The sequence below is a fragment of the Stylophora pistillata genome, chromosome 5 (assembly GCF_964205215.1).
Source record: "Stylophora pistillata chromosome 5, jaStyPist1.2, whole genome shotgun sequence".
NCBI classification, from domain to species: Eukaryota; Metazoa; Cnidaria; class Anthozoa; order Scleractinia; family Pocilloporidae; genus Stylophora; species Stylophora pistillata.
In genome coordinates, this window is record NC_142523.1 from 943,096 (window position 1) to 954,334 (window position 11,239).

At 38.8% G+C, this 11,239-nt stretch overlaps 2 protein-coding genes across 3 annotated transcripts; both read left to right on the top strand.

Annotated features, from left to right (window-relative positions):
- Window positions 1-1,123: 1,123 nt before the first annotated feature.
- On the top strand, window positions 1,124-5,615 carry LOC148729762 (TNF receptor-associated factor 4-like). 2 transcript variants are annotated; one of them, XM_088761282.1, is made up of 3 exons: window positions 1,124-1,625; window positions 2,883-2,934; window positions 5,128-5,615. In XM_088761282.1, exons 1-3 carry the CDS (start codon window positions 1,456-1,458, stop codon window positions 5,266-5,268), a joined length of 363 nt encoding a protein of 120 aa, XP_088617408.1. In that variant the 5' UTR covers window positions 1,124-1,455; the 3' UTR covers window positions 5,269-5,615. The 2 variants fall into 2 exon arrangements, with proteins under 2 accessions (XP_088617408.1, XP_088617407.1); XM_088761281.1 differs by lacking the exon at window positions 2,883-2,934 and adding an exon at window positions 1,965-2,016 and having other exon boundaries at window positions 1,127-1,625.
- Window positions 5,616-5,711: 96 nt separating this feature from the next.
- Window positions 5,712-9,231, top strand: LOC148729763 (uncharacterized). The gene is made up of 5 exons (XM_088761280.1): window positions 5,712-5,919; window positions 6,122-6,199; window positions 6,813-6,890; window positions 7,896-8,238; window positions 8,833-9,231. Exons 1-5 carry the CDS (start codon window positions 5,833-5,835, stop codon window positions 9,093-9,095), a joined length of 849 nt encoding a protein of 282 aa, XP_088617406.1. The 5' UTR covers window positions 5,712-5,832; the 3' UTR covers window positions 9,096-9,231.
- Window positions 9,232-11,239: the final 2,008 nt, after the last annotated feature.

Sequence of the window (11,239 nt, forward strand, 5' to 3'; positions counted from 1 at the left end):
GCTTTTGGTGTTTAAGGCTTGAAAAAAAAGTTGCAATATATAAATGCAAATCAGTTTGAAATCATAGAAACAAGTAGGAAAAACCTATTTGCTACACAACTGCAACGCTAACCTCTCCTCACTGCAGCGACATCGTCATGCCATAAATTTTTTCCATTAGGCACAAGCTTTACCGCCTAGCTTCTGCTAACGTACCCCAACATAGCCAATGTCTGTTGTATAATGCTAAATGCGTAAAGTTGAATCGGAGTAATAAACCATGTCATATGATACGGTAACTACCTTCTAATAAAGGGGGTAGGTTTTTAAAGAAACTGTGGTGGTGCTGCGTCGGTGGGGGTAACAAGGTCATTCGGTTTTTACCAACCGAGTTGATAATGTAAAATTTGCCACCGTAAAGAGCTTCAAAGCGGACGTTTCGAGGGTTAGCCCTTCGTCACAGCGAAACTAATTATATAAAACAGAAATCTATGGTATGGATCACCGTCTGGTAACGAAATTAGCTGCAAGTTAAATATTTATTTATTACTTTCTTAATTTTTTGGAACAATTTCAATCGATTGTTGAAAAAAGTCTGGGCTCGTACTGGTTTTTTCTTTACTACGCACTGTGATTGGTCGGTTACTGTAAATGATACAGTGGCATGGGGCGCCGATTCTGAAGGAGGTTCCATGTACTTGTCCTTCATAATGATCGAGTAAATATTTTGTCTGTTCTCTATTTTTGTTGAGGCTATTCCTCAACAAGGTTTTATGTTTTAGTCCGTTCCGTTCCTCATTTTTTTTATGTCGTGCAGACCACAATCCTTCAGTAGTAATTTCACTCACTATCCTTTTACGCGCGTGGTGAAGTGGGTGTAAAATTTTAGGTACGTAAAACTGTTCCTTTTCTTTCGCTTACCGCCCTTCATCATGTGGTTTTTATGGCTCCCTTAGTCTCGTAATTTTTGGTGATGAAATATTGGTATTCTTCGCCGTCATCAAACTCGTTGGTCGAATCGCTGTTCTGTTATTATTCGACATCTTCGCCGCTCTATGTGTCCGACCCGGACAATTTTTCTATGTTGTTTCTTTGTTTTAGTTACTGAAAAAATTCAGAAAGTCTAGGATTTCAAAAATCAAACCTGAACATTAACCCTTTAATACCCATGAGTGACCAAGAGAGAATTTCTCCTTACAATATCAATACAATATCAAACATACAAGTGATGAGAACTCTGAACTAACATCATGAGAATTGTATGGTAGACAGTAAGAGGAATTACCCGGGAGAGATGTTGCGGGTGAAAGGGTTAGGGAATTAGTAATTATTGCGTTCAGCCACACCAGCTATCCCATCATCCCACGCACCTCCTTTGGGTCGATGTCGACACTCTTATGAAATTGATGCCGACAACGGAATGACGTCACGCTAGACAAGAAAACCTTCCTGTTTCGTTTTGAAACTGGAAAAGAAATGGCGGCAGTCTCGTTTGAATTCGATTCTTGCGGCTATCGCTACGAGTTTACTAACAAAATTCCCGAAGATTTGCAATGTTCTGAATGTCATTTCCCAATGAAGGATCCTGTGCAAATTGCAGGATGTGGCCACAGATTTTGTAAGATCTGCCTGGAGCCATTGTTGAGGTAATAACAACCGACAGTGCTCGAATGTATATTACAAAACGTCTTGAAATTCTTGTTTTACGTTATTCAGTGACATACCGAACGGATGCACCGAATGATAACCTCTTTTCAATCCTTATTCGGGTTTATTGGACCCAAATTTATTTGTTGTAATAGGTGAAGCTTTGAATTGCGACATTTGAACTGAGCGATTTTTCAAACCTTTATGTTCCAAGCTACTTCATTCAGCAACAGGAATACACCTAATTGACATTCCGCGAATGCATATGAGTTTAAGAATGAAGTAGAAATGAGTGGTTTTCGTAGTTTTTCCTTTTTTATTACTGTTTTCTTCCGCAGGTACTCTGCGCCTGTATGTCCTTTTGATAGAAAACCCATTCTGCGAGACCAGGTAACAGTATCGCGAACACGTATGTTGTTGGCAAAGGACGACACGAACTCAGGCGGTGTTTATCGGATAATTGGAAAAAATACTTCTGGTTTACTTCTTTTGTAATATTACGGAATGAAAACATTTTCTGTAATGGGCAATTGTTCATAATTTTGCAAAATGACTTACCTCCAAAGCAATGTTTATTTACGCGCCTCTGATCGTTTCAGAAGGAATTGTTTGTTCCAACGGTTTCTTTGCAATATTTAAGATTCTGCAATGATTCCGCCAAGAACATCTAATTTTTCACCATTTTAACGTCTTCCAGAAAACTGCATCTATTTCGGAAACACTTATGCTAAATTTTCCGCAGAAGTATATGTATATGTGTATGTGTATGTGTACGTATACGTGTACGTGTACGTGTACGTGTACGTGTACGGGTACGTGTACGTGTACGTACCCTTCCGTACACGTGTACGTGTACGGAAACACTTATGCTAAATTTTCCGCAGAAGTATATGTATATGTGTATGTGTATGTGTACGTATACGTGTACGTGTACGTGTACGTGTACGTGTACGGGTACGTGTACGTGTACGTACCCTTCCGTACACGTGTACGTGTACGGAAACACTTATGCTAAATTTTCCGCAGAAGTATATGTATATGTGTATGTGTATGTGTATGTGTACGTGTAATAGGTGAAGCTTTGAATTGCGACATTTGAACTGAGCGATTTTTCAAACCTTCATGTTCCAAGCTACTTCCTTCAGCAACAGGAATACACCTAATTGACATTCCGCGAATGCATATGAGTTTAAGAATGAAGTAGAAATGAGTGGTTTTCGTAGTTTTTCCTTTTTTATTACTGTTTTCTTCCGCAGGTACTCTGCGCCTGTATGTCCTTTTGATAGAAAACCCATTCTGCGAGACCAGGTAACAGTATCGCGAACACGTATGTTGTTGGCAAAGGACGACACGAACTCAGGCGGTGTTTATCGGATAATTGGAAAAAATACTTCTGGTTTACTTCTTTTGTAATATTACGGGATGAAAACATTTTCTGTAATGGGCAATTGTTCATAATTTTGCAAAATGACTTACCTCCAAAGCAATGTTTATTTACGCGCCTCTGATCGTTTCAGAAGGAATTGTTTGTTCCAACGGTTTCTTTGCAATATTTAAGATTCTGCAATGATTCCGCCAAGAACATCTAATTTTTCACCATTTTAACGTCTTCCAGAAAACTGCATCTATTTCGGAAACACTTATGCTAAATTTTCCGCAGAAGTATATGTATATGTATATGTGTATGTGTACGTGTACGTGTACGTGTACGTGTACGTGTACGTGTACGTACCCTTCCGTACACGTGTACGTGTACGGAAACACTTATGCTAAATTTTCCGCAGAAGTATATGTGTATGTATATGTGTATGTGTATGTGTACGTGTACGTGTACGTGTACGTGTACGTGTACGTGTACGTGTACGTGTATGTGTATGTGTATATGCCCGGCAGTCACGCACAGCACCACATGTACTAAATGTGGACTTTGGAGCATCGAGGATCGAGTTTCGTGTCGAGACAGACAACTTTCCTCTGGCGAATAACACTATACATCGCTACAACACTCGTCCATCATTTTCACCATTTACGAATAAACGGGGACGGTCGTTAGATTATTTATAGGATATGGTTCAATTGTTTAAATGATATTCTGCTTCTGACTCATCTAAGCTTGATTCAAGTCAAGTTAGATGTGACTTTGCCTAAATGTGTAGGATATGTTATCGACCTAGAAACAGATGAGTATATAGTTTCGCGTGTATTTGAGTTCTTGGTTCAGAATCTTAGAACGTTAACACTACCTATGAACGACACGAAGTCATGAGAAGCAGTTATTTAAGAATATTGAGAACACGTTTGCTAAATCTCAACAAAAACAAATTTGGTTACGCTGAATATATGAAGTTCATATATTTTGAACTGCGGTTATAGATACGTATGATGCACTATCCTCGCAGTAGAGAGCGCTATTTATGCAATAGCGAAAATCAGACATGAAAAAAATCAGGCCTGTACGGAATTCGAACCCCTGACCTGGTTCGAATGGTTCAGTGGTTCGAATCCCGTACAGGCCTGATTTTTTTCAGGTCTGATTTTCGCTATTGCATAAATAGCGCTCTCCACTGCCAGGATCGTGCATCATACGTAAAAACAAATTTATGATACATCCTTAACTTCGTGACAATGGTAGAATCAAAATAAATTTCAAACTCATGATAACACTGTTTAAAGACATATTTCGGCATGCATTATGCAATCAACAGCTCATTGTGTTGTATCCGTTTCCTTTGCCTTTACTCGTTGCATTAAAATAACGTTAACGATTCAAATTAAATGACGATAATTGAAATTCAAGTTACCGTTACGTTAGTTTAGGAAGACACGCGCGAGCGCCGCAACTGTAATTAGGCTCTCTCAAATTAGGAAGCTACTTTTGAGCTTAATAGCTTAAAAGATCATATTCCAAATGCTCTTAGAATTCCTAGTTAAATAGAGTTATATATTTCAGTTTTAACGTGCAGGATGCAACTTCTGTTACTTTCGAGAGATACATATCTTTTTTCATTAGGGTGAGAGAGATCTACTGACTGACATAAATTCGCATGTTGTTCACAAGCCTTTTCTTATTGTAAGAAAAAATATTAGGCTGAGTGTTTTAAAATTCTAGAATCAGCCAAAACTGCTTATTGCTTACAATTATAGGAAGCATGGCACTTTGGCCGCTTAGAACCTCAGCTGAATGCACAGATGCAACACCGTGACAGTAATTATGTTTTCACTTAGACTAACCTTCCGATACAAATATTACACACACGCGCGCGTATTTACAAATAAACAACTTGCGCATGGATTCTGTTTGTGATTCAACGGTCTCAATCGTGTAAATTCTTCTCCCCCGCTCCCTTATAACTCTTTTAAGAATGTTATATATTTTCCATTATACAAACGGAAGGAAACCAAATCAATTCTTGAGTTTTCTAGCACGTCCTTTGGAGGTCGACCTCTCAAGAGAGAATTCAGTGATATGTTCATTAACAAAATAATATAATTGGGTGACAGATATTTGAAGATACCGCTTGTCATTTCAAAATTCTTGAACTTACTGCGAAGTGCTTAAATGATGGGTGTCCGGAGACAGGACCACTTCGTGATATAAAGGTATTTATACATCCAAACATGGCACGTATAGTGAAATTCTAGGTAAATTAACTGCATCATTTTACATCAGTCAAAACAGAACTAAAACAACTTCTCACCATGGGACATTGCTAGCATCTAAGATATTTTCTGACCCGAAATGTTTTTGAGGCATGTCGATTTTCTTCAGCCCGAGGGCGTATTAAAGTTGATCAATTCCTAGTCGTGTCACCCCGTTACAAATTGTCAATCCTTCGTTTCTATCGAATTCTGTTTTAAGGTGGCTCGTACCAGTTTCCTCGCGCGGGGAACAAGTCACTCTTGCGTGACGCGCGTATTAAAGTTGATCAATTCCTAGTCGTGTCACCCCGCTACTAATTGTCAATCCTTCGTTTCTATCAAATTCTGTTTTAAGGTGGCTCGTACCAGTTTCCTCGCGCGGGGAGCTAGTCACTCTTGCGTGACGCGCGTATTAAAGTTGATCAATTCCCAGTCGTGTCACCCCGCTACTAATTGTCACTGCTTCGTTTCTATCAAATTCTATTTTAAAGAAACATTTCAAAATGCGTGTTCAAAGAGGTGGAGTGCCCAAATGAAGGATGTAAGAAGAGATACAGAAGCAAAGATATGAAGAACCATGAGGAAATCGAATGTTCTTGGAGGAAAGTCACCTGTGAATTTTGTTGGGAACTCTTCATCTTGGCGAACAAGCAGGTTTGTTGCTCAGTGACACGTTTGTACCAAAAGCAATTCCTAATTATTGTCATTGTTATTTTCTCGGGATCGAAGCCAACGTTTGGAACTTTGGTCCCTCATTTCTATATGGGTCGTATATTGGTCCGTTTGTGGTTGGTGCCTTCTGTGATCTGATTCTATGCTTAATCTCTGAATGTGTTTCCTTTTGATTTTTCTTTAGGAACACCAGGATGTTTGTCAGAGGTTTCCTATTCACTGTTCTAACAACTGTGGTCTAAAAGAAATTCCCCGCGAGAAGGTAACTTTTAAGAGTTCAAACGCGAAGCTGGGTCAACCCTGTATTATCATCATCGTTATCATTATGGGCCGATCAATAAGGAGCTTCAGCATCAACCTCCCAAGAAACCCATGAGCATTTGACCGTCGTCCGTGTCCAATGGGGTGGGGAGATTCAACCTCAGGGCGAGGATGGGAAATTTGAACCGGAGGTGACAAGTCGTTGCTGCGGAATACAAGTGTTATATCTTTAAATATGGAGGTGTTTAAAGGTAAATAGTTCGCGTTCGTGAGCGAAAACCTCGGAAGAAAAGATCTAACGGCGAAGTCAAGGTTTTAAAGGTTAGTCAATTGCCTTTTACGAAAAAAGATTTGGTGGAGCATTTGAACACAACTTTGCCCCAGGAGGCGGGAATCTGAACGGGGGATATTGAAGCTTCAAGCGCACCGACACATTATCAGTATTAACTTTATTATAGCAGGAGCAGGAGCCCTGATTATAGTTATCATCAGTCATCATAATTGTTGTTATCATCATTAACAAACAAGCTCTAAAATCACACTAAAAGTCAATTGCCTATGGCTCAGCAAGTATCATCGATCAACTTTTAGTCTTGTTTTTCTCTTGTCTTTAGTTGGTGGATCATATTCAAGATGCTTGTTCTTTAACCGAGGTTCATTGTGAATACAACAGCTTAGGATGTAAAGAAGTGGTATGAATTTCCTTACGCGCTTTAAATGGGACGTATCCTTTAGAAACCACATTATTTTCACTGACGTCAATTGAAGTATTTATGAAGTTAGGATTGCGAACACGTTTTGAGATTTTCAAGAGTGACTTAACCGTTTTGAATTTGCCCTCAAATGTGCATCAAATTTTACTAAGGACGCCGCCACTTTGAGTCTTGCTCAGCGACCTGGCCGTTTGCCTACGATCCAACAACTTACTTGGCAGTCTGAACAATTAAGAGCAACAGGAAATTACAGTCTTGAGATCAACTAGGTTTTTTATTGTGATAAGAAAATCAGTAACTGCTTGTGAACCGCTTGTTGAGTCTTTGTGTGCGGCCAGGCCACATCAGTAACACCACCAATTTTATGGCGGTGTCAACAGTCGAATTTTCCACAAATTAGAGGGAAGCTTTTAAATCTTTAGGTGACAATAAATGGAGAATTTCTAAATCTACCTACATGATATTTGGAGTATGCTTTTCTCATCCAGTGTTATCATAGTCATTTTTCCTTTTATCGTATACTCAGGCTTGAGTCTATAGCTTACGAATAATCAAAAGGGATTGAGAAATTTATGAGCTAAAAATAGTGGAGGATATTTAATCGGGAAACTAACAGTAACCGGTGCAAGTCCAAGATGGCGGGCTCTGTCTCGACTCCTCCAGCGTTTTGTGGCCGGTTATAAAATCGGAAGACGATCTCCCTGACTTTGAGACTGAAATACGGGGGACCAAAGCTTTGGAATTTACCATGTACATCAACCAGAAAACTATACACAGTCGCCCATTTTTTCCAGCGTAACACTTAGCATGCACCGACAATAATATAATTCTTGTTTCGCAGACGCCTTCGAACTGAGGACCAAAAATTATACTTATACCATTGTTGAACGGAATGGAGAAATAGATTGTTCGACAAATTCTTCAAATTCGAGTATTATTTATTATTATTTAGGTTCTTAAAGCATTAATTCCTCTCTTTTCTAGTTCCCAAGATCAATGGCTAAATCTCATTCAGTCTCTCAAGTTCATCACCACATAAACTTGACTCTTCGCAGTCTTGATGAAAACCAATATCAGGTTGAGAACAAATTGAAAGAGATTGCGCGACTGATGTCAAAGGACACATCTCACTCACAGCTGATTAAACAAGTAATTTCTACTGTACAAGATCAGTCACGGCAGATAGACCAACTAAAAACACTTTGCAAATTTGAGGAACAGCTGAATGAGGGGCTACGACAGGAATGGTCGACAGAGAGTGCCAAGTTAGAGCGTTTGACGGAGAGCGTCAAGCTGGGACCGTCGACAGAGAGTGTCAAGCCCGAGGGTAATGCTATTACTGTGTTATTAGCTTTGAAGGGGATTGATTTTTGTAGCTAGTCTTCTCGATCAGGCGGGAACATATTGTTGCTGGGTTCCCTGTTTTTGTGTTTTCCCGCCCTTTATGTCACATGACATCATCACATGACCTCAGTCGCTCAAGAATGTTCCGTTTTTGTTATGTTTGGGGAGGCATATTCACTCGACTAATGAGGTCCGATGAGCAGATAGAAAACCAATAAAGACGAATTTTGGTCGTTAAAGTTTTGGTTGTTACACATATTCTCCTACCTAAATGACCATTCTGAAGAATTTGCCTATTTTAGTCGCAGTTTGAGGAGCATCCACATTGCGGATGAACTCTGTTCTCTGAGGATCGCAATTAACTACAGCCCTGTCGCTAGTCGCGACCCACCGCACTATTCTAGCATTAGTGTAGTGGACTCCATTGATATTCACACTCTGGCTCATAGCCTTGTCCTTGTAGACTTTTCCCGTTACTCTCAGTGTTATTTGTCTTTCTTGTAGAGTAGAATCTTTAAAATTGTCTTCAACGTGCGTTAAAAGCTAATTAAAGTTTATATTTGTATTTACTTTCCAGCGGGTACGCTGATATCAGCAGCGCACCTGAACTCAGTCATTCTTCAGACAATTGTAGATAACATAGCGTGGGTCAACCGAAAGATTGCCATCGGTGTCATAAATGAAACACCTTCCTCTTGGACAGCGCAGTGTCCCTTTTTCAAGTCCGGTACCTCTGATGCAGTCTTGCCTGAATTCGTGAAGAGTGGCGAGGCGGCTCTGTACAGTGCGAGAAGGAGACACACCTCTTTCCTTGTTGGAGCTGTTGGTATGTTTACCTAATACATGCCAGACGCCGAAAAGACCTTAGCAGTCATGTTTAGCGTACCATACGACTATCGTTTGTTCGACAACTGGTGGAATGCTAAGGTTTATCGTGGAAAGAAGAAAGCTGATAGTGGTACGTGGAATGAACTGTACCACGAAGATCCTTTCAAAGGAGATGGCGGTTGGTGCAACAAGGAAATAGGTGAAGGATATCGTATGAAGGGTGTTATGACCGGTGCGGCTGCTTGTACCCTGGAATTAAAGGTTTTTTGTTAAACTGAACTCCAGTCACACTTGTTTCCCTCTATGGAACAGTTGATTTGAGCTTGAGGAGAATAAATTAGTGTGTGAAAATTTGACAAGTTTCTATGCTCTTTTTTTTTTCGCTTAATGGGTTTCTTAAACGAGTTCTTGCATATGTTTTAACACGGAACAAACAACTATTTTAAAACCTGGCAAGGTATAATTTTTAATATGGGATAAGCTTTTACTTCGTTGTAAAGCTTTGCTTTGGAGTGTTTTCCTATGAGTTAAACCTTTACTTGATTATGAGGCTTTGCACAGAAGTACTCTAATATGAGATAAAATTTATTTTCTAATGTATCCTCGCTTTCTATAGTTTTGTTATGACATTAAGACTTATTACCTAGTTATAGAGTATTGCATTGTAGTCTTCTGTTATGAGATAAAGATCAATTTAGTCATAAGGCTCCTGTAGTATTTCCAAAGGGATACTAAAATATTTACTCAGTTTTAAAGCTTTGCGTCATAGCGTTTTTATATGACGAAAAATCCATAGTTATAAGGGCTCGTATCATGTTATTTTGATGTCGGAAAAACTGTATTTCTTCGGTCTCAGAGCCTCGTAGTACGGTGTTGTTATATATGTTCAACACCTTTTTGTGTGGAGGTTTCTCCAGATATGGTGCGCAAATTTGGAATAGCGTCACTAATGAATTGCATCATTTATCGAAACAGATATTGAAAGTAAAACTTCGGAAAGTCTTACTTCAAATATTGTCCGAAGCAGACATCTACATCGAGTTAACCAATCTGATAGCGAAAAAATAATGGAAACGGCTCAGCTTTTGATTTGCATATATTCCTTTTTTCCCTATTCTATTTACCTACTACAATATTATAGCTGTTTAACTTAGTAATATATTTATTTGTTTTAGCGAGTTTTTTGCGTTTTTTTCTTTCACATTTTTCTCATCTTAGTACTCTTATTATTGTAACCAGCAAGAGCATATTCTTTTCTTCTCAGTAACTCATACCTGTAAATTTTAAATTAATCTGCGTGCAGCTTCTGCTCGATTCGACAGGTAGTTGCCATCTGCGAGCAGTGGATGCCAAGCTGTAAATCTAGAAGTATAAATTGATTGAATAGAGTTGAGAGTGTTTCGTCATGTTGTCGTCGAGCATCTTGTGTTAGTCAGCCATCGCGTTTTACTTTAAGCTTTGTCTCTTTTAGATATTTTATTTTGTTGTTGAAGATCATAAATATTTTTGATTTACTAATAGGGTAGTATGTTTTAATCCTTCCCCCCCCCCCCCCATTTTCTTAAAGCAGCTACGTTACAACACGGGCATGCGCACTAAGACAAAGTTCCCAAAGGGCGTTTGGTAACCTTTTCTGTCCAATTTCGTACCCTTCGTTCGATTCTGATGCTGGTTTTTGTTGTGTAATTTTTTTAATGTTATTACTCGTTTAAATACACGAAAAATAAAAAAAATATTTACCTAGCAGAATAAACTGAATACATGACGCAACTATTAAATTGAACATTTTCTTTTACATCTTGGGAATCAGGGATTACTTTTGGAAAAAACATTTCTAGTCTACTGATGTCATCCCCCCTCCATCTTTCGTTTTATATTACTTCAAATAGTTTTTTCTTCTTGTGACTCATAAGGAAAACATAAAAAAGATTCGGGGCTAAGCTATAATGTTAGTAATTTTTTAATAATCCTTTTTGATGACTCTGACGAAAATACAAACTCAGAACAAAATAGAGTTCTCATCCGAATCAACTCGTGCTCCATTCAAATTATGGACCATGGCATTCAGAACAATCACTGTTCAGCCCGCGTAACTCGATCCAATTTTCAAACTGACTCACATTATTGTATTTTGACAATTTCTTGTCATTCGAAAC

Coding starts and splice junctions, on each gene's coding strand:
- LOC148729762 (XM_088761282.1), top strand. CDS start 1,456: ATGGCGGCAGTCTCGTTTGAATTCGATTCTTGCGGCTATCGCTACGAG. Junction 1,626..2,882: donor TGCCTGGAGCCATTGTTGAG/GTAATAACAACC, acceptor TTTCTTCCGCAG/GTACTCTGCGCCTGTATGTC. Junction 2,935..5,127: donor AACCCATTCTGCGAGACCAG/GTAACAGTATCG, acceptor ATTGGGTGACAG/ATATTTGAAGATACCGCTTG.
- LOC148729763 (XM_088761280.1), top strand. CDS start 5,833: ATGAAGAACCATGAGGAAATCGAATGTTCTTGGAGGAAAGTCACCTGT. Junction 6,200..6,812: donor AAGAAATTCCCCGCGAGAAG/GTAACTTTTAAG, acceptor TCTTGTCTTTAG/TTGGTGGATCATATTCAAGA. Junction 6,891..7,895: donor GCTTAGGATGTAAAGAAGTG/GTATGAATTTCC, acceptor TCTCTTTTCTAG/TTCCCAAGATCAATGGCTAA.